Below are 26407 nucleotides of genomic sequence, written 5' to 3' on the forward strand. Positions count from 1 at the left end.
ACTGAGGAAATTTAAATATGAACTGGAAATGAGATATTACGAAATGAGTACAGCTTTTCTCAGGTGTGATAATTGTCTTGTGTTTATGTTCAGAATATCTTCACGTTTAGGAGATCTGGGCTGAAATTTTTAGGGGTAAAGAGTCGTGGTGTTTGCATGTTATTTTCAAATGAATCAGCAAAAGAAGTGTATATAAACAGAGATCTAAAGAACCAATGGAACAAAGTGAACAATTGTTGCATCTAGGTGAAGATTTTCTAAATCCTGCTTTCAACTGTATGTTTGAAAATTTTCAAATAAAAATGTTGAGGAAAGAAAAAGAAGGGAGTTACAAATATGTAAGGAAGTAACTCCTTGAGCGTGTGAGTCAGGCCCATCAGCTGATGTTGGTTGCCACTCCTTCCCCATCGCCACACCCCCTCTACCAGGGACCAAAGCTCCTTGGGAGGAAAGCCCTGTAGGCAGAGATGGCAGATCCCCTTCCCCTATTGGTTTGTGTGTATCCACTGGGCTGATTAGCAGTTGTGACAGCTTGCTATTTTGGATTGCTGTCCTTTACTCTAGCCATCACCAAGCCAGGCCAAGCCCACCTAAAGGGGTTGGACAGCAGAACCCCTCAGAAAATGAGAGCACCACCCCGACAATAATTCAGACGGAGACACTGAGGCTCAGAGAAGTTTGTACTTTTAACCATGGTCATACAGCTGGCCTGTAGTGGAGTGAGGATTTGAATCCAGAGAGCCTTAACTCTGGGATCCAACCTGTTAACCATAGTACTGGGCTGGCATCTGCAGAATATCGGGCCCACCACTGGCCCCGCATTTTAGGAAGGATGCTGACAGATCAAAGCAAGTATGGCAGAGAGAGCCACTAGAACAGGAGAGGCTGGAAATCTTGTCCTATGAAAAACCTTGGGGACTTCTATACAGGATAAAAATGACTTGGGGGGAATGCAACAACTGTCCTCAAGCGCTGAAAGAGATGGTATATGGCAAAGCAAAAAGGTTTATTCTGCACAACAGGCTAAGAGATAGATTTCAGCTTTCTAAGGATTAGAGAGAGTTATCTCAAACTAGAATGGGCTGCTTTATGAGGTACTAAGCTCCCTGACACTGAAAGCGTTCAAGCAGATGCTGGACAGCCATTGGTCAGGCTTTCCACTCTGAGATGCTACTCTCCCTCTCTTCTTAAAGTGCCTACAGCACTGCTGAGACCTGCCGAGTTGGCACCCTCATCGCTATTGGTTTCCTGATTATAAACTTCATACAGCTTTACTGAATGTTCATATATCATACAATTCACCCACGGTAAGCAAACAATTTGATGGTTCTTAGTAAATTTACAGTTATACAGCCATCGCCACAATCCAGTTTTAGAACACTGTGGTTATCACTTTTGCTTCCCAAGAACATTATCAGCATCCAGGGTAGGTCCGGGTCTCCACTGGCCTCTGCGCATGTCTGTGCCCTGGCTCTTCCCCTTCATCCACTGCTCATTCCCCTGGCGTGTCAGCTGACACAGTTCTGCGCCTGCTGCTCTGTGTCCCTCCCCAGACGTCTCCACTGGGCACTTTAGCTGCCTTCCCTCCACCTCTGGCAACCTCTGGAGGCCAGAGCCCACGGCAGTAGTATGTACTGGATGGACATGGGCCCTGGTGCCCCAGACCTGCATTTGAATCATGATCACGTGGCCACCAGCAAATCACTTTGTATCCTCGAACCTTGGTTTTCCCCTTTGCAAAGCAGATATAATACAAGTGCCTTGCTGGGTGTGATGATTAGACGTGATGTGTGCAAAGTGCCTAGAAGAGTACCCAGTATGCTCAGTAAACAGCAGAGATTACTGCTTCACGATTACAATTGTCGGGGCCACCTTTATAAATTATTGGCAGTCAATTCCTGGGTGCTCTGGGTGCCTACTTTGTCTTTCTCTTCCAGGCATATCCCTGGCTGTAGTTTTCTGGGTCACTCTTGGTATCCAGGCAAGAGGATGGATTCTCCCACACTTGGGAACCCCGGCGACCCACCCCGGCAAGGGCTGCGTGTCAGTCGGGTGGCGCAGCAGTACCACCTAGTGGCAGTGAGCTGCAGCAAGCTATTTACTGACCAAATTAGTAGCTGGTCTAAGGATTTGGACACACCTTGGAAGTCACCTAGTTCAGGGGTCCCTCCAAGGCTTACGTGTTGGTCACAGCATCCTCCTAGAAGCCTTCCCATGCCGTACATTAGAGTAAAAGAATGAAAGTCAAAATAGGAGAAAAGTTCTTAACTGTGGTACTCCTCCAAGTTCACCTGGTGGTAAAAAGCAAAGTTTAATAAGTGTCCCCACCGGGCTTCCCTGGTGGCGCAGTGGCTGAGAGTCCGCCTGCCGATGCAGGGGACACGGGTTCATGCCCCGGTCCGGGAAGATCTAACGTGCCGCAGAGCGGCTGGGCCCGTGAGCCATGGCTGCTGAGCCTGCGCGTCTGGAGCCTGTGCTCCGCTACGGGAGACGCCACAGCAGTGAGAGGCCCGCGTATAGCTGGGAAAAAAAAAAAAAAAAGAGTCCCGACCAAATCTAGATAGAACGCAGACCAGTGGTTAGTAATGGCCTACAGCCGAGAGGTATGAAAGAAATGGGGAGTGACTGCTACAGGCTGCAGGGTTGCATTTCAAGGTGATGAAAATGTCCTAAAATTGACTGCAGTGATGGTTGTACAAACCTGGGAGGATACTATCGAATAAAACCAGCGAAGTGTAATGGGGGAACTTTATGGAAATGTATCTCAGTAAGGTTGCTGCCAGAAAGGGTGAAAAGAATATCAAAAATTTCAAAAGAAAAAATGGTCCTCAGAGCATACTGTCAGATTTTCTGTGTACTGTTTGACAACCTCCAGATACCCGTGGACAAAGGACTCAGGTCACTTCAAGATGTCATGCTTCCTTTCACTTGAAATCTACCTCCACAGGAGTATAAAGCTACCTGTCTTCAGAAACTCACATGCAAATATTCTCAGCCCTGTTAAGGCATTTTAAATAGATCAAATTACATGACCCACAATATATAGAATTGACTCATGGACCTCCCCGCCATTACCCCCATATTCTTGGTATTCACACAGAGCTGTACCCCAGGTAAGCCTGGGAACTTCCTTTCCAGGCAAGGAAACTGGGAGTCAGAGGTTGAGTCCAGTTGAATCCAGCTAGTGAACGAGCAGAGCTCGAATTTCAGCCTTGGCCTTTGATTCCAGATTCAGAGCTCTCACCATTCTGATTGATAGGGGAACCATACATCCCCTTTTATGCCCCCGTGTCCCTGCATAATTATTAGAAGCACCTCTTTCCCTCTGAAGGTAATAAATTCCAGTCACCTAACTCTGGGGCAGTCCCTGGGGCTCTGCCTCATCTGTCATCAAGCTGATGCCTCAGGACTGAAGCTGTGTTCAGGCCAACAGCACCTCAGCACTTCCCAAAGCACCCACCAGCTCCCCAGATCCCTCACCTGCCCAGAATAGGTGAATCCATAGAAACAGGAAGTAAATTAGTGGTGGCCAGGGGGGCCATGGGGAAGGGAGGAATAGGCATTGGATGCTCAAGGATCCAGGGTTTCTTTGGGGGATGATGAACAATTAGTAGGGTGGCCACACAACTCTGTGGATATGCTAAAAATCACACTTTAAAAAAAAAAGAAAAACAGTGAGTGTGGGACACAGCAATACGGTTTTTTAAACAAGCATCCCAAATGGTCTTATTAGCACTTCCCACGGTTAGAAAAGGACAGAGGATTCAGCAGGATTAGGTGAATAGAGTGGGAAAGATTAAACACAGCCCCCTATCCCACCCCACTTAACTGTTCCTGTAAATAATACTGATCAGTTTGTGGCCAGCACTGCTTTTCACACCTTAGACATCAAGATATTCCCAGGGAAACACCAGGCAAGGCATACAAAGGTCTCACAACCCTATGAGGTAGGTATTATCCTCATTTAACAGTTAAGCAAACTGAGGCTCAGAGATATGGAGTCAAAGAGTAACAGGCCTGAGGCCAAGCAGCTAGTGAGGACACAGCTGGGATGTGAACATGGCTTTCAGGGACCCAAGTCTTTGCTCAAACCCAGTACACTGAAGTGCCCCCCCCCCCATAAACCCCAAATGACCAGCTCCAAATTCACAGAAAGAGAAAGACAGTAGTTGAAAGTGTCATGTAAGGTAAGCATGGGGAGCACTGCTGAAATCAGAAGGGCCGGGACAGCACCTCTGCGGGCTCTGCCTTTTGTACCAAGTGCCCTGGGAGTTTTCAATAGCAAGTCTGCTAAGATGGAGAGGGAAAGGGATTTTAAAGTAGTAGCTCGAGACATCCAGCACATGGCTGTCCTCTCCTCCTCCAGAGCAAGTTCTTTACTGTCCAACCAATCAACAAGTGTTTAATGAGGCACGGCACCGTACCACATACACGGTACTAAGCATAAACACAAGCATCTCAGACACAGTCCCTGCCAATTTGAGGCGTACAATCTAGATCTTTCTCAGGACTTAACTCCATGGTTAAAAATCAAATCTGGACTTCATTGCCAGTATTGCAAGGAACATTCTTTAAAGTCAATGTTTTAAGGAAAAAAACTCCACATTTATCATGGCACGAAATTTCTTCCTAGTAAGAGCAACTTCATTGTTATCAGTAAACAAGGTTTACTTTTGTTAAAATTCATCTTACATTCTCCTCCTCTGTAATCTGAAATGAAGATTTTTTTTGAAAAAGGAATTTTAAAAGGTAGTAGTGGAACAGCTTAGGTACAAATGTGGCCAACAGGTGTCTGAGCAAAAGAGCTCTAGACTATTGAGTGAATCCAGCTCATTTCCAGGCCATTGTTACAATTTTGAGGATAACATAAAGCACGTTTCCACGGAAGACATTGCTGCCAACCAGAAGAAGGAGTCAGTGCCACGGAGAGTGGTCTGGACGAGACATTCTTCATAGCGAAATTTAGCACCAACCAACTCGGCTGCTGGGAGTCTCGTTCCCCGAATGAACCTCTTGATTCTCTCACAAACTCTCAGAACTCACAGGTGTGTGGTTCTGGGAACACAGCTAACCTAAACTGCAAGTTGGGCTAAGATACTGTACACGGTGACGATTCCAGCCCGGGAGCGAGAACACTCAGTGCAGAGGCGTGGCGGCAGCAGCCTCAGGACACAGCCTGAGGGACACAAACATGACGGCGCCTCCCCTCCTTAAAGCGGCCCTGCGAGCAAGAGCCTTGGCCGTGCACTGGGTTCCCACCCCCAAAAGGGTCTCCATTTGGCAAATACGAGGCAAGGAATGGCAGGGCTAGATGATTTCTACTGTTATGGGGTCTAGTGTTATGGGGGTTTTTTCTAATGAAAAAAGATCACTGATTCCTCCCAATGAAGTACATTAAACCAGGGTGTCTGGGCTGGAAAATAACTTAAGCTCAGATCTTAACATCTTAACAACTTAACATCTGCGGTAAGCAAGGGCCTTTTTGTCTTTGAGGATCATTTGCTTTAAAGCACTGAGAAGTGAGTTGCTAGCTCTGGCAGTGATGGGAAAGAATGACAGTTCCTTCCTTTTTACGAAAGGATGCCAAGCCTGACAGGACCCCCAGGTATGCAGAGAGCCCACACCTGGACTAGAACCACACAAAGGAAGTCAGTCCATGGCCCACCCTCCCCCTTCTTCCCACCACGAAGACCACTCTGGCTATCGGGCACCAGGGAGCCCTCGGGACTCCTCCGTCGACTGCAAAACTGGTCACCAAAGCTACGGAAATGGAAGGTGGCATATAAAATGTAACACTGGCTGTTTGTACCATGTAGGACTGGTTTCCTTAGAGGGCGTATAAGGCACCATGTGGGAAAGCTGCTCCCACGCCCGGCCACGCGCCCACACTCAGCTCCTCACACGCACACACGCACACAGCAGAGGCCAGCTGACTTTGCCACGACGCACAGGGAACGCAGCGCTGCCCGTCACTTCTGGGTTTTGAGCTGGTTGGAGAGCCAGTCCAGGCCTTCGTAAAGCCCATCTCCACTGGTAGCACAAGTAGCCTGAATGTACCAGTTTCTCTGGCGGAGGGAATGTAAACCAAGCTTGTCCGTTATCTCTGCTGCGTTCATAGCATTGGGAAGATCCTTGAGAGAGAATATTCAAAAGTCAGTTGACAAATGTTATATCCTCATAATGGAACATTATGCTCTTCCCCCAGCATCTGCCCTTAAGCCACAGTCTTATCTCTCGCCTTCCAGTGGCTCAGGCTCCAAACCTTGAAATCATCCTTAATTTTTTTTTTCTCTCTCTCTCCTCTCACAAACTCCACATGAGGAAATCCCACCAGCTCTACCCTCAAAATATATCCAGAATCTGGCCACTTCTCACCACCTGCACAGCTATACCCGGATACCACCACCATCACTTCTCACTTGGGTTTTACTGAAATTACTTCCAAATTGGTCTCCAAGCTTCTGCTCTTGCTCCCAGAAAGTCTAAACACAACCCAGCAGTCAGTGAAAGTCATTCTTCTATCAAAACCCTGTGACATCTCCATCTCTCTCGGGGTAACAGCCCGAGTCCTCAGGATGCTCTGCAAGGCCTTCGTGACCTGAGCCCCCGTGACCCCTCCTAACTGTCCTGCTCTACCTACAGCCCTCACCACAAGTTACTATATTATAAAATTGACTTACTTAGTGTGTTTATTACCTGCCTCTCGTAACTAGAATGCAAACTTTACCAGGGCAGGAATCTCTATCTTGTTCTCTGATGTGTTCCAAGTGCCTAGAACTACACCTAGCACGTAGTAAGCTCAAACCAAATTTGAATAAATTAGCATTAAAGAACAAGGTAGATCTAGACGCAATGATTTGGAAGGACATCAAAGATATGCTAAGTGAAGAAGCAGGTTACAAAACAGAGTGCAGAGGGCTTCCCTGGTGGCGCAGTGGTTGAGAATCTGCCTGCCAATGCAGGGGACAGGGGTTCGGGCCCTGGTCTGGGAAGATCCCACATGCCGCGGAGCAACTGTGCCCGTGAGCCACAATTACTGAGCCTGAGCATCTGGAGCCTGTGCTCCGCAACAACAGAGGCCGCGATAGTGAGAGGCCTGCGCACCACGATGAAGAGTGACCCCCGCTTGCCACAACTAGAGAAAGCCCATGCACAGAAACGAAGACCCAACACAGCCACAAATAAATAAATAAATAAATACATTTGGGGGAAAAAAAAGTTATATTAAAAAAAAACCAGAATGCAGAATATGATCTCCAGAATTTAAATATGAATACAATCATATAACTGCTCATATAGGCACAGAAAGTTTTATCTCTGGAAAGGAATGTAAGACATTTAACAATGTTTTACCCTGAAGAGTGGGGCTAGAATGTTTCACTTGATATTGTGAACTGTCTGCATATTTATACCATGAGCATGTTCTGCTTTTATAATTAAAAAGAACAAATGTCATTTTCTCTTATGAAAGTCCGTCGTGTTCACTAGTGAACTTCAAACTGACATCGAATCTAATGGCCGAGTGAATGATGATCCACCCACCATTTAAAACCATGTTTACAAAGGGCTAGATGACAAGAGAAAATGCCTTCAATAAAGGGACAAAACAGGATGCAACACTGTCCAAACAGTACGATCTCGATTACATAACGAATGTACGCATGGAGGAGAAAGTGCGGGGACACACATCAAAACGTGCCCCTGGTTTATCTCAGGCTGGTACATTCCACAGGATTCTGCCTTCCTTTCCACGCTTAGTTCAGCTTCCTGAGGCTGGATGTTTCTACACCCTCCTCCTACTCTTCTTTCACTGCTTTTGGTTATATTTACACGGAAGCCGAGTTTTCCCAAGGATAGACCCCAGATGATCCAATCTCATCTCCTCCTTTGCTTCCCCCCATCCCCAATCCCTTCCCAGCTGCACAGGCTGCCTTCCTGCCGGCCTTCAGGTGTCATCTTATCAGATGTCATCTTATCAGAGAGGCATTCTAGTCCTTCCCCGCATCTGCCCCCTCCTCCACGACACTCCCCCCAGACATATTACCTGTGGTTTATTGACTGACTCTCCTCCCACCGGAACATAAACTCCATGAACACAAGGATTTTTGTCTGTCTGGTTTACTGCTATATCTATATCACCAATACCTAAAACAATGCCTAGATCTTAGTAAATGCTCAGTCGATATTTGTTGAGCGAGTGAATGAATCTAAGACATGCTAACAAAGAGGTGGAGAGAAAGGCTAAGGACACGAGAGAGGAAGGCAGGCAGCTAATTAGATATCTCTGTTTTTAAGTGAGCAACTGGCGGTACCTTTCAGTCCCAGGATTCGGAAAGCCAGCGACATACCTGTTTATTTACAAACACCAATAAAACTGCATCTCTGAGCTCATCTTCGGCTAACATTCTGGTTAGTTCTTCTCGGGCTTCATTGACACGCTCTCTGTCATTACTGTCGACCACAAAAATCAGACCTAGAAAGAAAGCACAAGTGTGTTAGTAATCTGAACCTGGGAAGGCAGCTGTTTATGTCCTTACAGCGTCTCCCTGCTTACACATGTGGTTTCACCGAAAGCAATCAATACAGAAGGATATATAATCTTTAGAGTTGGGAAGCCTCCTGTACACCCAACTAGACTTTTTCAGAGGCATCATAGCCCTTCACCAGATTAACAATAATAAGAATACAGAGAGAAAAGGTTAGGCTTACTTTTAATCACTTCATTTCTACATCATGCCTACATGATGAAGACCCAATAAAAATCTATGGACATCCAAGTTCAGATAAGCTTCCCTGGTTGGCAATGCTCTGCGTATGTCACACAGCGATGTGCCAGAAGGGTAATGCATTCTGACCCCATGGGAAGAGGACGATGCAAGCTTTGTGTGTGGTACCTCCCAGATCTCGCCCTATGCATCTCTTCCTTTGGCTGTTCACTTGTATCCTTTTGCTATAACAGAACTGTAATTGTAAGTATAGCGCTCCCCTGAGTCCTGTGAGTTGTTTTAATGAATACTGAACCTGAGGGGATATTTGGAACTGCCAAATCTGCAGACAGCTGGAAAGAAGTGAGGGTGGTCTGGGGAGCCCCGAATTTCTAGCTGGTGTCTGAAGTGAGGGAGTCTTGTGCCCTTAACCTGTGATGTATGGCCCAACCCCAGGTAGTTGGTGTCAGAAGTCTTCCCAGCATCCCACACTATACAGCAGCAGAGAAATCCCAGGAAGCAAAAGACAGGTCAGAGAAAGGGACCACCACACTGTATCTGAGCAAAGGTGGCTGAAACCTGCACAGATCTGGTCACTGCCACATTGGCTGGAGACAGAGGCGGGGCCAATAGGATCTCAGAGGAGGTGCCCAGGAGGGATCCAGCACACACTCCAGACACAGGATGCAAAAGACTCTCTTAACAGTAGTCCACGTGACATTAATCGTAATAACAACTGGATGGTTAGCTGACAATAAGCCTTCTGTGAGACAAAAATGGGAAGTGGCTGCCAAAAGAGCTAACTTGATCCTAGGCTGTATCAACAGTAGTGACAGCAGCTCAGTTTCTAAAATACGGGCAACAAAACGCCGATGCTACAGTGCGTCAGTCAGAACATCCTGGGAATGTTACGTGGTTGGTGCTGGACCCCACACTCTAAGACACAAGTGAACTGGAGGGACAAAGAATGACTAGGACGGCAAAGGAATTAGGTACCGTGTCATATGTAAAACAAATTTATATAACTGGAAATATTTTGCCTAGAGAAAAGATTCATTGAAGGGACTGACAGCTGTCTTCAAATATCTAGAAGCTGTGACATAAAGAGAGGTTCGACTTGTAAGTAGATAGAAGATCAGCGGGTACAACTACAGGAGGTCAAGGTGATACAGAGTCAAGAGAAATGCAGGTGCAATGGGCTGCCTCAGGAGCGCGCCTGTCACTAAAGATGCTTGTGCCCAGCTTAAGTGGCAACTTGTGGGGACACTGCAGAAGGGATTCTACTGACGGGAAGGGCAGTGGAATGAGAGGACCTCTGGGTTCCTTCTGACACTGAGATCGCACCACCATGTCTAGGAGGGAAAATCTGTGCTGGCCCTCGGCCCTTTCCCTCTGTGCTTCCCAGGCCCACCCAACAGCTGCCTGACCAGCTGTCTGGAGCAGCCCACTCTGGCAGACAGGAGTGCCCACAGCTTCTGAATGTCTGGGGCTTACATGAGACTCAAAGTCATGTCTGTTACATCACATCAGACCAAAAAAATGAAGAACATTCAAAACTCCCCCCCAAAGATTGGACAGGCTGCCAATAAGTTCTGGACTCTGATCATAACTAAGCAAACGAGGTTATCCTGAAATTTGAGGAGATCCTTAGTCTCCAATGCAAAACTGACAGGGTGGAAGCTGACATATTATCCCTTTGCCATTCCTAATAGAAAGAAAGGTTTATAAATATTAGGTCCCATTTTATACTGTTTTTATTTAGATCCTTATGTGAGAAACAAAAGAACCTAGCCATCAGACTGACTACACTTCTGAACTAAGAAAACCTAGAAAAGGTAAATTTACAAATGAATAATATGCTGTAATTTGTTTTTAGAAGTGGAGAGAAGAAAATTTAAATTAAAAAGGACAGCCTGGGGCTTCCCTAGTGGCGCAGTGGTTGAGAGTCCGCCCGCCCGCCTGCCTGCCTGCCTGCCTGCCGATGCAGGGGACACGGGTTCGTGCCCCGGTCCGGGAAGATCCCACATGCCGCAGAGCGGCTGGGCCCGTGAGCCATGGCCGCTGAGCCTGCGCGTCCGGAGCCTGTGCTCCGCAATGGGAGAGGCCACAACAGTGAGAGGCCCGCGTACCGCAAAAAAAAGAATAAAAGTAAAAATAAATTAAAAAATAAAAAGGACAGCCTGACTGTTGGGAAGTTGGCAGGAAAAATAGGGGCAACATGCAAGATTACTAATGGCTGAAATGTTTGGACCCACCAGACAGCAAATCCATTCTTCAAAAGTCCCCATCTGCTAATTTCATGAAGAGTCTAAACCACCCACCACAAGGTCCTAGAATATAGCCAGTTAGTTCTCCACCATCACAGCAGTAGTTACTGAAACTCAATAAAATTAGGCTTGTTATAGGACTCCTTTGATGTAATATAACTCACATTCTAACTGGATCACTCTGACTCCTTTGTGAGGAAGACCTTAAAGGGTCAATGGAGTGAAAAGGAGCTCATTTAGGCAGCTCTGCTGGGGTCAGGGGACTGGAGGGGCAGTGGTGGAGATGTGGTCAATTTTGAATATAGTTTGGAGAGAAGCCAACAGGATTTTCTAATATGTGAAGAGTAAAAGGAAGAAATATTACTCAGCCATTAAATAAAAAAGAATCTTGCCATTTGCAGCAATAGGACGGACCTAGAGGGTCATGGTGATCATTTTGTAATGCACAAAAATATTGAATCACTATGTAGTAACCTGAACCTAACATAATATTGTAGGCCAATTAATAAATAAAATAAAAACGAAAGGACAAAATATGAATTTATCTGTAATAAAAATCACCTTCCCTTTGGCGTAGGGAAGGGGCATGGAGAAGAGAAATGTAGTAACCCTTCTCATCCACGTTAATTATGACCACAAGCCCAGGGAACTATACCTCCACAGAAAAATGTGGGCAGCACTTTAGTATTATGCAATTTTCAGGGACAGCAAAAAAAAAAAAAAAAAAAAAATTAGGCTTGTTATAAATAGAAGATTGAAAACAAACAGGCATTTCTACTTGGTGACTGAGTGTGACAACTCTTAATAAGGTGGGTAAAGGGAACCCTGCCTGAGAATGAGGACAAAAAACCTCTAGTAATTTGGACTCTGTGACAGTTAATTTTATGTGTCAACTTGACTGGGCCACAGGGTGCCCAGACATTTGGTCAAGCAGTATTCTGGGTGTGTGTGGGAGGGTGTTTCTGGATGAGATGAACATTTGAATCAGGACACTGAGTACAGCAGATTGCACTCCTCAGTGTGCTCTAGTCCAATCCAATGAAGGCCTGATTAGAACAAAAGAGAGGACGAAAGAATTCACTCGTCTTGGAGCTGGGATATGCATCTTCTGCCTTTGGAATGGAACTTAATCATCAGCTCTCCCGGGTCTCCAGCCTCTGCCAACTGCAGATCCCGGGACTCCTCGGCCTCTACAACCATGTAAGCCAATTCCTTATAAGAAATCACATACAAACACACATATATATACACAAAAACATATGTGCAAACATGTATGGATAGCCATCCATCATACTGGTTCTGTTTTTCTGGAGAACCCAGACTAATACAGGCTCCTGAGTGCCCACTACCTTCCAACCACAGAACTAAGCATTTTATAAAATTAATCTCATTCAAGCCAAATGATCCGGCACAGTAGGTATTCACCTCCATTTTATAGATGAGGAAATCGAGACAGGAAAGATTACCTAACTTTCCCAAGGTTTCATAGCAGAGCTGTGGTTCAAACCCACATTTTCTACTCTTATCACTGGTGAGGAATTACAATAGTTTGACCAATATGGCAAGTGCCAATCCAGGTTAAATGGACACTCTGAGTATCAAAAAGCATATTGTCTGCAATGGATTGAAACACAAAGACATAAAAATCTAAGAGTCATCATGGAAGGTTGCTAGGGTATCGAGTTGTTTCTCTAAAAATCAATAAAGGGAAAGAATTAAATATTTTTCCTGCCTTTCTCATATAAACTATATTTCAGAGAAAGCAAATACCTGATGAAGGGATTCTTTGTTTAGAAGGATTTCAGCTTAATAGACTCAGATGGAATGACAGAAAAAAATGGAGGGATAAACTGTTGGAGAGTAGCAGATGACTAAAGAGACATAACAATGAAAGGCAGCGTGTAAACTTTGATTCCTTCGCAAACAAATCAAATGTGAAAAGGATGTATTTGATACAACTGGAAAAATCTGAATAAGGACTGGGTACCAGATATTAAAGAAAGAATGTTAATTTTGGAAGTGTGATAATGCATGGAGATTATGTTTTAAAAATGTCTTTATCAGTTTGAAATAAACACTGAAGGATGTATGAGTAAAAGGCACCATGTCTGGCATTTGCTGTAACACACTGGGCAAAACGCTGATAACTGTTGAAGCTGGGTGATGAGTACATGGGGATTTGTTAAGTATCCTCTTCCTTTTTTGCTTTAAATTTTCCACTAACAAAACTGAAAAAAGAAAAGATAAACGCTCTATTTTGAGGAAAGACATTCTAAATCTATAGGCTAAGGAAATAAGTACAAATAGAGTTAAGTGTTAAAGGTAATAGCTAAAATAATGATACAAAATATAAAGGGACAGTCGACTCGGGTATTTGGTCTGAAAATATCAACAAATATGGGTCTTTACTATGAAACACATGCAATGAAAACACCATAGGTAGTAGAATCTTCAAAATTAAAAGAGTCCAAATAAATTCTAAAATAAGTATGTAGATGCCAGGTGGTTATGATCCTACGTGAGAATCAGGGTGTAAAAACTATATGAACAGCTTACAGATATCTTGACAGGTGATACTCTGTAAGGTGTATCATTTATCCAAAATATAATCAATGAAAAACACTCAAATAGATTGATAGGGTACTGGGACACGTTAAAACCCCAAATTTTAAGAAACCAGTGATAAGGAAATAAGGTAATGATCTGGGATATTCATGCTTATTCCAGCACTTGTAGAATAACAGCGCAGTAGGGAGGCACTGTGGCCACAGAGGATGCTGGGATTTGGGATTCCAGCCATCCCTGTTCACTTCTTTCTCTCCATAGGAACGATTTTCAAATATTCTCCACAGGTTTAAAAGAGTGTACTGAATTCAAGTTCTTCAAAAATTGGTACTTCATCAAAGGCACATACAACTTTCAACTAACCAAAAGATGAAATTCATTAGAACAACCATTTTCTAACTGTTCTGGATTAAGAGGAGATTCCTATATAAGGCATTAACGCCCAAGTACTTTTTCAAGGAAAGCAGGGACCACTTCTCAAAAAGAAACCTCCCCAGTAAGTGTAAGTGGGTCAGCAGAAAAGAAGGAATGACTGACAGTCCAAATAAAGCAGCGCGCCACAAGGTTTTGCTTCAAGCATCGACCTTTAGGTGCGTTTAACAGAAATGGTTGCAAGGCTAGAACTGGATAATCTTTACCTTGTGTGTTCTGGAAATAATGTCGCCACAAAGGTCTGATTTTGTCCTGGCCACCAACATCCCAGACTGTGAAGCTGATGTTTTTGTATTCTACCGTCTCCACGTTGAAACCTAAATTGGGAAGATGGAGAAAGTGTTTAATGAAGACTTCTCCTGGTTCAACAATTCAAAATAATTTCAGCTAACATTTGGACAGTACTTTTCATTTACAACGCAGCTTGCCGGTCAAAGATCCATAGCTTACAAAACAGAATGTGTTAGTCAGCTTTCTCCCCCATGCATTGTGACAGATGTCTCCAACCTTCTCCACTCCCTCCAGCCTCCCTCCTCACACCTCCCCTCCCCTCCCCTCCCAGCAGCTCTTCCTGCATACTTCAGAGCAAACAGGAGCCATCAATGGGACTGCTTCCACTTCCCACCACACACTGTAGAAACCCAACTACATCTTCACCCACCCTTTTCTCCCTCCCTCTTGGAGCAATGGAAGGGGGCAACTAGCTAATGCCAATCCCATCCCCCCACGTGCTGGATCCAATTCACCCACGCTGTCCAGAACCTTCAAAATCTTCAACCTGTTTAAGTCTTTTGCACCTTTCAAAAAAGATGACTCCACACCTTCACGCGCTACCACCCTCTATTTTCCCTTTTAAAGTCAAACTTCTCTAAGACGTTTAGCTACCTTCACTGTGCCAACTTTGTCAGCTCTCACCCAATACACCTTAGTTCTACTTTACCATGTTTCGCTGGTTTTGCCAAGGTCAGCAAGGTCACCATGTCAATAAATCTGACAAATGCTTTCCAGTTTTTATGTGATTTGATTTTATATCTGACACTACTGCTCACTCCCTCCTTGAAACACTTCCCTGGCTTCCCATTTTTCTTCTGTTTCCATGGCTGTACCTTCTCAGTCTCTTTAGTGAGCTCAGCCACATCTGATTGATCTTTAAATGATGCTTAGTTCAAAATCATTTACATAGAACTGTTGCACATAACCTAAACATCCATCACTGGAAATTTGTTAAACATATAGCCACATAATGGAATACTATCTAGTTACTAAAATTTCACGTTGATCTGTACTGATTATTAAGCCCCCAAACATAGTGGCTTAGAACAATGATTTCCCCCCCTACCCAATTCTGTGGGTTGCCTGGGCTTCCTCTTGTAGATGCATTCAACTATTGAGCCCTTTGGGGGCTAGGCTGGACTTCTCTCTCTCCAGGTGGTCTTTTTATTCCCAAGGAGCACTGAGCTTCCTCACGTGGTGGTGGTAGTATTCCGAAAGAACAAACCCCAAGACACAGCACTTATCAAATCTTTGTGTGAATCACATTTGCTGATGTGCCCTTGGCCAAAGCAAGTCACATGGCCAACGAAGCTCAGCACCACTGTGGAAGGGGACTGCACAGGGGTATGGCTACTGAGTGGCATGATTCAGTGGGCACCATTAGTTTAACAATCTACCACAAAATCAGTATCCAATTCATTCACCAAATATTTCCTGGACATCTATTATGTGTCACGCATTTTGCTAGGCGCCTGGGGACAGTGGTGAACAACGCAGACATGATTCTTGCTCTTATTCACACTTTTGGAAGAGAGACAGTGAGCAAGCAATGACAAATGTGCTCAGAGTTACTAAGAAGTTCAGGTTGCTATGGAAACTTACAACACGGGAAAACCCGTCCAAGGGATCAGGAAAGGCGACCCTGAGAAATGATGCTTAAACTGAGACGGAAAGAATGAGCTGGCATTAGCTACGTAAAGGCGGGGAGGGGGGGTAAAAAAGAAGGCAGGAAAGCATTCCAGAGAGGAAATGACATAGAAAGAGATCCAAACACATTGTTTAACGCAGAGTAAGTTGGAAGACAGCATGCATATGACTTCACAAAGATATTCACCAAAGTCACAGTGTTTTTTAACACTCGTTTAGATTTTTTTTGTATGTATGACATCATGGAAGCATGAATCATTTTTATAATTGGAGAAAACCAAGTAATTATGCTATTTCATTTTGGACTAATAACATTTTTAAAGTTATGGGTATGAACACTTTCTCCATCTGGTTTCCTGTTCCTTTAAGTGCTGCAATCTCTGAAGCTAACTGCCCAAGTTGGAAGTTGATCATTTGGTTCCTGTGCCTAATCCAACATTCGGAACACTACTGACATTCACATGCCATCCTGGGGAGGCTATTCTCGCTCAGGAGTTTGGATCTGGAGGCAGCTGATGAGGCACAGACTAAGTTCTGTCAAAACTGCCTTTGAGGGGCTTCTCTGGTGGCGCAGCGGTTAAGAGTCCGCTTGCCAATTCAGGGGACATGGGTTTGAGCCCTGGTCCGGGAATATCCCACATGCTGCAGAGCAACTAAGCCCGTGCGCCACAACTACTGAGCCTGCGCTCTAGAGCCCACAAGCCACAACTGCTGAAGCCTGAGCGCCTAGAGCCTGTGCTCTGCAACAAAAGAAGCCACCGCAATGATAAGGCTGTGCACCACAATGAAGAGTAGCCCCCGCTCACTATAACTAGAGAAAGACCTCGCGCAGCAACGAAGACCCAATGCAGCCAAAAATAAATAAAATAAAATAAATAAATTTGTAAAAAAACAACAAAAAAAACCCCTGCCTTTGCAAAAGTCTTAAATAGCTGACAAAACACAGTGCTGGTTCGCAGGAATAACTACACCGCCAGATAGTCCTCCAGCATTTGAACAAATCAGATTCTTCACTTGACCACCAGCTCAAAAAAAAATCATACTACATCTTTAAACACTAGGAACATACTTGGTATGGAGAGATGCTTCCACTTAGAAAGGTCAGCTGGAAGAAAGATGGATTTTAATAATCATTATCTCTTTTTTTTTTTTTTTGGCCAAGCAGATAGGGTTAAACTTGTTCCACCTAAATGTGTCCGTATGACTCCCCTGTAAACCTAGCAATGTGCCAGAGATGCCAGGGAGCAATTAGGAAATTGTATATTACCTGGTTTTGGCCTCAAAACCGCTCTTGGGGCGGACAAGATTTTCCCCCAAAAAATTCAATAATGCAAGAAGTATGTAAAAGTATAACATACTAAAGTGTAAACTGGTCTTGTCATAGGTCCTTAACATACCTATCGTAGGGATGGTAGTCACAATCTCTCCCAGCTTCAATTTATACAAGATGGTGGTTTTTCCAGCGGCATCCAAACCCACCATAAGAATCCGCATCTCTTTTTTCCCAAATAGACTTTTAAACAGTTTTTCAAAAACGTTCCCCATTGTAACTGAATTCTGTGACCTGAAGGAAAAGAAAGGCAAATCAAGTCATTGTTCTTTGCAGAGATGTAGAAACATAAATACAAGATATATACTTGAAATACAAGTCTCCATTAGAGGTGGCTCCTAGTAAATACTGAACAATTTTAAGTATAGTTTGGCCAGTAAGGAGTAGAGTATCTTGTTTTCACAGGGAAACTCAACTAAGCCTTTTGATGTCTTGCCAAAAAATTCTCTTTTCCACTGCAGCATCCAAGTGGGATACGTGAAGCACAGTCTCAATGGTGGCAGGCTTTAGTCATCTTAAGTATGAAAGCAATGTCACAACAGACACAACTAACACTTCTGAAAGGAGAACTCAGGACGCGGAGAACCAGTTTATTTTACACGATGTGAAGCAAAGTCTTTCAGGCCGGTTAAATATCAGTACCTTTTAGAAATTCAGTAGTTGCCTTTGGCTAGCAAACAGTATCAAGACCCAGAAAAGAACCTAAAAAACTTCAGAGGTGAGGAAATACAGCACTGGGAAACTGCACTGCTAACAGAGAAATTAACTAGGCAAAGAGTAGAGGAGATACCATAGCATCCAGTGTCCACCATCACCTTACTCTTAATTATTTTTAGCTTTTTTGGAAACAATTCACGCACATATAAACATAAATGATAACGTACAGTTCAGTGAAATGTCATGAACCAAATCAAAAAAAGATGATTACCAGCGACCCAGATCTCCTTGTGCCCTTCCCAATCATTACTCCCCGAAAGGTAATCACTATCTTGACGTCTAACTGCATAAATATTCAATATTTTTCAGTAGAGTGCATGATAGATTCTATAAAGGAAGGCAATAGTAAAGACAGATTACGAACTTCCCTGGTGGCGCACTGGTTAGGAATGCGCTTGCCAATACAAGGGACACGGGTTCGAGCCCTGACGTGGGAAGATCCCACATGCCAAGGAGCAACTAAACCCATGCGCCACAACTACTGAGCTTGCGCTCTAGAGCCCACGAGCCACAACTACTGAGCCCGCGTGCCACAACTACTGAAGCCCGAGTGCCTAGAGCCCGTGCTCTGCAACAAAAGAAACCACCACAATGAGAAGCCGGAGCACCACAACGAAGAGTAGCCCCCGCTCGCTGCAACTAGCGAAAAGCCTGCACACAGCAATGAAGACCCAACACACCCAAAAATAAATAAAAATTTTAAAAACAGATTAGCTCTGCAGAAATTTATTCTACGTCTTAAATTTTAACAGATCAGCCTATTTGAAGGGTGAACTTGACATTCTAATTAAAGACTTAAAAGTAGTACTGTCGGGCTTCCCTGGTGGCACAGTGGTTGAGAGTCCGCCTGCCGAGGCAGGGGACACAGGTTAGTGCCCCGGTCCGGGAAGATCCCACATGCCGCGGAGCGGCTGGGCCCGTGAGCCATGGCCACTGAGACTGCGCGTCCGGAGCCTGTGCTCCGCAACGGAAGAGACCACAACAGTGAGAGGCCCGCGTACCGCGAAAAAAAAGAAAGAAAGAAAGAAAGAAAGTAGTACTGTCTACAACTCTAACCTTGCTCTCGGAAGTCTACAAAAATTCTTCAAAGAGAAGTAAAAAATCCTTGTTTCCCTTTAAACTGCTAACCATAGGAAAACTTTATTCCTGGGCAGAGCAGGGTTAAGACAGAACAAGGACAGCCCATCTCCCATTCATTGGGACTCTAGGGACCTCAGAGGGGAGGTCACCAAGTTCCAGAGACCCACCTCTGAATTTCAACTGTGTCCTACAGTAGCTTAACTTCATGGATGATGTCTAAGCACACACCATTTTATTCTACGACCTGAGAAAAAGAGCAGAGCATTTATCCTGTACATAAATTAGGTACAGGGGAACTGCTACAACCAAAAAATAATGATGAATGTTTTAATCATTCATAGAAGGGCCATACAGAAAGTATATAGAAGTCCAATGCACCATGGCACTCAAAGTCTTGTTGGGCGACAAAACTAAAGATTCCTTATCTTCGTTTCCGAAAAAAGGTAAATCTCACAGATTAGAAAAAAACAGTGAGGAACATTCTGGGAGAGGGAAGGTACTTCCCACTTAGATGTCCTATGAAGCAAATACTTGATTCCTCCTCCCAACTACAGCACACCTCCAAGGTTTTCCCTCCTGCTTCTCTTTTCCTCTTTTTCCTACTCATCTGCCAGAAGCGGCCAGAGCCCGCTGCGCTGCCAGAGACCCTCTGGAAAACGCTGGCGACCCTGGCGCCTCTTTGGCACGCTCACCTCCCCTACCACAAGCACCAGCTGTCCATCAGGGAAAACTGCGTGGACACCTCCAGGACACGAACCAGAGCGGGTGGCCAAGTGGGCGTGCGCAGCGGACAGGCACGCGCGCTGGGTCCCCGGGGAAGGCGTCCGAGTGTCCTTTCTGCCCAGCCGCCAGGCCGCTTCCTCTCGACCTCCGGGCCCCGGGGAGAGCGGAGGCCCAGCGACGGACGAGCCAAGCCTCTCTCGATCCCCGCAGCCCCTGGCCTACACGAGGGCGGAGAAGGGACAAGATCCCTTTCTGCAAGCCACCCGCTTCTCTCTAGCTTCCCGACCTCTGAAGGTGCGGAAATCCAGCCAGGCCTTGAGTGCCCCAAACCGCTCTCACCAGTCCGCGACTCACCGGTCCCCAAACTGACCACGGGTACCAATACCGCGGCCTTTAAAGGATTTCTGATGCTCTCTGCGAAATGGCGACAGGCTTGGGGCGGGAACAGTAACCAACCAATCACCCTTCGCCTCTTGGAGCTTTTGTACCAGTGAGCGCGAGGTTCCGTGAGTGACAACAAATCTTGCCAATGAAAAGGACAATAGAAGCCGGGGAGGGAGGACACCTGCCCCTCGCGACCTAGGCGACGGCACGAAGCTCTGGAAATGCCGGCTTAATCTTCCAATGACAGCTCACCGGGTCCTGGCGAGACACGCCCATATGCCCCGCCCCTAGGCTGTGCACGACCAATCAAAAAAGTAAAAAGATTTCCGGTTTGCTCCGCCAATCAACTCGGAAAAACTCAAAGGATTGAACTAACCCCATTCGGACCAACTGGGTAGGGGCATGTGGGCGGGGCCAAGCTCATAGTGCTATTTAAGGAAATTTGCTGAGGTTGAGCTAAAAGTAGAAACTAGTTTGGGGCGTTGTTTTGTGTGGGAAACATCCAGACAAGACACCGAAATAAGGCATAAGGAAGGTTTCCTGTTCAGTCTGAAGCTAGACAGCCGCCCTGCTTTTGAACAGGTTTTCAACAGTTGGGGAAAATACTAGCCACCTGCACCTGCGTTCAGGAGCACAGAACCACAGTCCTCAATTCCTGAGAAATACTCTCAGTAACTCAGCCCCCTAATGCCAACTTGGTTCACTAAAAAGTTTACAAACGCCCGTAAATGGTACATAACTGTTCCTAATGGTACATAAACAGAGAAACTAACACCTATTGAACGTGGTATGTGCCAGGAAATATGTTAAGGACTTAACCTGCGTGACCACAAAGACCCGTTAGTTGGAATCTACTATTATTCCCATTTTACAAAGGGGAAAATTAAGTAACCGGGCAGAGTTTTAAGCCTAGGTCTGTCTGACACCTTAATCTTTTTAATCAAATGCTTTCCTGATCACAATGACTGTATATATGAGGGTAAATATAAGTACATATGAGAGGTTTTTCTACATGACTCCTTTAAAATTATAATATTTTTTCCTAACTATAAAAAAAGTCATTTTAAAAAATATAATGGAAAAAAAAAGACACTTCCCACCAGAGAGAGAGAGGAAAAAGAGGAGGAGGAGGAGGAAAAAAATTGCCCATCATCCTATCATCCAGAGGCAATCACTGCTACCATTTTGGTTTATTCCTTTCCAGTCATTTTTCCATGAAATTTTTACGTAGTTCAGATTATGAATGTGTAGAATTTTGTCTTTTTCACTTAATATTTTAATTTGAGCATTTTCCAGATCGTTTAACATTTTTCTTACAAACGTTTTTGATAGCTGTGTGATATTCCATCATATGGATATACTGATTTATTTAATCATTTTCATGTAGTTGTCGAAGAAAAAAATTAATCGGTTGATGTAAGAAAGACATGGACAATTTTATTAAAGCCAAATTAAGGATCATAACCCAGGAACAGCTCCTCAGAAAGCTTCAAGAACTGTTCTGCCCATTAAAGGTCAAAGCACAGTTATATAAATTTTTTGAGACAGAGGGGGCTGTACATTAAATGACGTATTATTTTTTATAGGTTTTAAAAATAAATTTATTTATTTAATTTATTTATTTTTGGCTGCATTAGGTCTTTGTTGCTGTGTGCAGCCTTTCTCTAGTTGCAGGGATTGGGGGCTACCCTTTGTTGCGGTGCCCGGGCTTCTCATTGCGGTGGCTTCTCTTGCTGCTGAACGTGGGCTCTAGGCACACGGGCTTCAGTAGTTGCAGCACGAAGGCTCAGTAGTTGTGGCTTGCGGCCTCTAGAGCGCAAGCTCAGTAGCTGTGGCGCCAGGGCTTAGTTGCTCCGAGGCATTTGGGATCTTCCCGGACCAGGGATCGAACCCGTGTCCCCTGCATTGGCAGGTGGATTCTTAACCACTGCGCCACCAGAGAAGTCCCTAAATGACATATTATTGACAGTTTACAGAATCCAGATCTACATGGACAAAGCGAGTAGTGGGTCATGGGTCACGGTGGCCCCTTATAAAATTAAGCAGAGAGGGGAGTTGTCTTGGTGATGCTAGGAGAATGTTGCTACTTATGGTTGAGCAGGTATTTCTGCTGATAAGGAGGTTTGGTGAATGTGTAACGCAGATACACAATCCCTAGTAGAGGGGAGAGAGGAGGCCCAAGGGCAGAGAAAAAGAAAATTTTTTTTGGCCGCGCCACGCAGGTTGTGGGATCTCAGTTCCTCAACCAGGGATCAACTGGGCCCTCGGCAGTGAAAGCTCGGAGTCCTAACTGCTGGACCGCCAGGGAATTCCTGAGAAAATAAGTTTAAATTTTCCTTGACTTGCTTTAGAGTACAAATTTGTATTTCATCATAGTTCAATATTTAGATTTAAAAAATTTTTTTCTCTTATGAATTATACTGCAGCTAACAGTTTTTTCCCTTCCTGCATTCCTTGCTAATTAAAAAAAAAGAATTCCAAAAGTTCAATCAGTCAAAACATTAAAATTGTTAAGGTTCTTGATACATATTACGTGCCAAACTATTTTCTGAGTATATTATAAAAATTTCCATTCCCATCAACCAAGTGAAAGCCAAATTTACTTACTTCATCATTAGGTAAGCTCTTTTTAAAAAGAGGGTTTTTAGTGTTTTTGTTTTGTTTACTAACTTGATAACCAAAAAAAAAAAAAGTATCTTATGTTGGTTTAATTTTCAATTCTTTGATTACTTGGTTTATTTTTCCCCAAATGTTTACTAGTATTTTTATTTCCTGTACTATGATCTATTTATGTCCTGATGACTTGCAAGAAAAGATGTAAAGAAGTTTGCCAGCAACTATGAAGTTTGTTTGCTCGAATGGAGTCATCATAACCTGAAAAAAAGGTGAAACAGCAAAGATAAGATTTTTTTTTTTACCTACCATTGTACCTACAGAAGCAATGTTTAGGCTGATAACAATAGAGCTTTTTGTCTCCAACCTTCACTGCCTGAGAATATGCATTATTTTCACATGAGCTGCATCAAGCCTGTGAATAAAACAAAGTCCCAGTCCATATGGCACTCAATTGCTAAAGGATTACAACTATGTAGGTACATACATACACATATATATGTTTCATACATGCATATATATTTCATATATATAAACAGATGGTCCCCAACTTACAATTTAAAAAAAAATAGGGTCCATTTATTTATTTATGGCTGCGTTGGGTCTTTGTTGCTGCGCGCGGGCTTTCTCCAGTTGCTGCAAGCAGGGGCTACTCTTCGTTATGGTGTGCGAGCTTCTTATTGCGGTGGCTTCTCTTGTTCCGGAGCACGGGCTCTAGGCACGCGGGCTTCAGTAGTTGTGGCTCGCGGGCTCTAGAGTGCAGGCTCTGCAGTTGTGGTGCACGGACTTAGTTGTTCCGCAGCATGTGGGATCTTCCCGGACCAGGGATCAAACCCGTGTCCCCTGCATTGGCAGGCGAATTCTTAACCACTGCACCAGCAGGGAAGTCCCCCAACTTACAGTTTTGACTTATGATTTTTCGACTTTACAATGGTGGGGAAGCAGTACACATTCAGTAGAAACCATAGTTCAAATTTTGGATTTTGATCTTTTTCTGGGCCAGTGATATGTCATACATTTGGGCAAAATCATCTAACACGAAGCCACACAGCTCCCACAAGGTCTGTGGGTCATGCACACATTCACAATGGTAAACAACTGATATACTTAAAATCATTCTGTACCCTTACAATCATTCTGTTTTCCACTTCCAGTACAGTATCCAATAAATTACATGAGATATTCAACACCTTAGTTCAAAATAGGCTTCGTGTCAGATGATTTTGCCCAAATGTAGGCTAACGTAAGTGTTCTGAGTATATTTAAAATAGGCTAGGCTTGGGCTTCCCTGGTGGCGCAGTGGTTGAGAGTCCGCCTGCCGATGCAGGGGACGCAGGTTCGTGCCCCGGTCCGGGAAGATCCCACATGCCGCGGAGCGGCTGGGCCCATGAGCCATGGCCGCTGAGCCTGCGCGTCCGGAGCCTGTGCTCCGCAAAGGGAGAGGCCACAACAGTGAGAGGCCCGTGTACAGAAAGAAAAAAAAAAAAAAAAAAAAAAAAAAAAGAGAAAAAAAAAAAAAAAAAAATAGGCTAGGCTCAGCCTAGGTAGGTAAGGTGTGTTAAATGCATTTTCGACATGACGATATTTTCAACTTATGATGGTTTATAGGGACATAACCACATTGTTAGCTGAGGAAGAGCTTATTTTTTTAATAAGAACATGCATGGGGGTAGTTCCCTGGTGGTCTAGTGGTTAGGATTCATGCTTTCACTGCCAGGGGCCCGGGTTCAATCCCTCGTTAGGGAACTGAGATCTCGCATGCCGCTGGTTTGGCCAAAAAAAAAAAAAAAAAAGAATATCCATGGGGCGTGCATGGGAGGAGGCTAGAAGGAAAAGAGACCTAACTTACTAGTGATTGTATTCAGGAGTTGAGGTTGTGACTTTTTTTTTAAAGTGATTGTGAGAAAATGTTGTACTAACTTTATAAGGCAAAACAACTTATTTTTTAAAAAATACAAAATTTTGATAATTATGAAGGAAGTGTACAAAGTGCTCTTGGGAGAAGCAGAGAGATAATTTCATCCTGAGAAGCATATTATTTGGAGATAGCTCCCTGACTCTGAGTTCGACTTTCAAATTGGTTAATAGTGTTACTAGTATTAGTTTTAGCACTCTTGGTAGTTAGTATTTGCCTTATAATTGCTGGGTCAGGTGCTTAATGTATTAGGTACTGTATGATAATTACCTCATCCAGTTCTCACATGAATACATTTAAGTTTAGAGAGTTTAAATGCAACACAGTATACCGGGACCACCTCCCCTCAAGTATCACTAAACTTATCCTTCTATTCTGGTCATGCTCCTGCTGGAGAGATGTATTTTCCCTCCCTTGGAAAGTCCTGCTGTACATACTCCTTGCCCTAGAAACAAACCTCTCCAGTAAATTTGCCCTTAGGAGAAACCTTAAGACACCCTTCACTTTTTCTCAGGAGTCCTCTGGAGAAAATATAGTCACCCCCAATGTGGTTTGTGGGCCTCTGGTGTCTTGAAGTTCTAGGCAACTCAACCACTCCCAGGAGACTGTGACTTCCTTCTCTCAAGATGCATAAAAGCTCATCAGACCAGTATCTGAATGATTCTTTTTCAAAGAGATGCAGGCAGCTCTCTGGACCCACGACGTTTATTATGCAGGGTTATGCAGCCTGGCAAGTGCATTGGGGCTTGCACTAAAGGATCAGCCGGTTTCCATAGCAACATTCATTCCTTTCCACGTAGGAGGCTATCATCTCTTCTGCCCACTGAGACTTTCCAGAATGAATTGATTTTTGTGACTATAGGTGTTTGTCCTTGATCCTCCAAAGAGAAAAGGCATACTCATCAAAATAAATGAATAAATAAATAACCCAACAGTAAAATACCTGACTGCAGCTAAAAGGCTGCATTGCATCAGCTGGTCTTCCTTCTTTTAAATAAAACCCTATATTCTTTCTCCATTTTGCTCTGTTCTCTAGCCTTATCCATCCTTTTGGGAACTAGTTTTCTCTGACAGAAAACAAACAGATGGCAGCTGCATCTTCCTAAAACTGGCTATGATGGGGCCATAATATCAAGTTTTCAACAGGGCTCTCTGAAAGCCTGGGCTGAGGACATGGGTGGCTGACCTGTGGGTTATGATTGGAAGGGCAAGAATAAGGATCGCTGTCCACATAGAGATGTCCCAGTCTCTGAAATTTTGCCCTTAGAGATTCGTTTTTTTTATTGCTCCCCAGCAATAGTCTCTTAAATTGCCTACACTCCTGGAAAGAGTAATATATTAGGTTATTAATGCTGAAAGAACTTGGGAAAGAGGAGGAGGGTATCAAAGGATTTATTAAGACCACCTTTGTCTGCTTCACAGGGATATCTTCTGCAAGGGGTCAGTGCAGGTCCTTGTCACACACACACACACACACACACACACACACACCCTGGAGGATACCCTCTGACAGTCACAATGCAGTGGTGAATTCAATGCACAGCGCTGTTCCCTGAAACTCCTGCATGCAGTCCTGTTGGAAGATCTTTGAAACCTACACCTTGGAGTGATTAAAACTCCTTTCTATCCCCAGTGCGATTTGTTTAACCCTAGGCTTCCACAGACTAGTTTTCCTTTGACTACTGTGGAAATCAGCAAAACATCACATTGCTTTGTTAAATAAACTGGATAACAGTGAATCAGTTCACTTTTATGT

At 44.2% G+C, this 26407-nt stretch overlaps 1 protein-coding gene across 6 annotated transcripts; it reads right to left on the bottom strand.

Moving 5' to 3' along the window:
* Positions 1-4384: 4384 nt before the first annotated feature.
* LOC112410490 (ADP-ribosylation factor 2) lies at positions 4385-20156 on the bottom strand. Of its 6 annotated transcripts, XM_024761172.1 has the most exons (6): positions 19774-19788; positions 19184-19260; positions 17287-17453; positions 14176-14286; positions 8349-8473; positions 4385-6131 (listed from the first exon to the last, which is right to left on the bottom strand). In XM_024761172.1, the coding sequence occupies exons 3-6, from the start codon at positions 17432-17434 to the stop codon at positions 5970-5972; spliced, it is 546 nt and encodes a 181-aa protein (XP_024616940.1). In that variant the 5' UTR covers positions 17435-17453; positions 19184-19260; positions 19774-19788; the 3' UTR covers positions 4385-5969. The 6 variants fall into 6 exon arrangements, with proteins under 6 accessions (XP_024616940.1, XP_024616936.1, XP_024616937.1 ...); XM_024761168.1 differs by lacking the exons at positions 19184-19260; positions 19774-19788 and adding an exon at positions 20026-20156; XM_024761169.1 differs by lacking the exons at positions 19184-19260; positions 19774-19788 and adding an exon at positions 20094-20154.
* Between the last annotated feature and the right edge of the window lie 6251 nt (positions 20157-26407).

Source organism: Neophocaena asiaeorientalis, unplaced genomic scaffold (genome assembly GCF_003031525.2).
Source record: "Neophocaena asiaeorientalis asiaeorientalis breed wild unplaced genomic scaffold, Neophocaena_asiaeorientalis_V1.1 scaffold30, whole genome shotgun sequence".
Classification (NCBI taxonomy): Eukaryota; Metazoa; Chordata; class Mammalia; order Artiodactyla; family Phocoenidae; genus Neophocaena; species Neophocaena asiaeorientalis.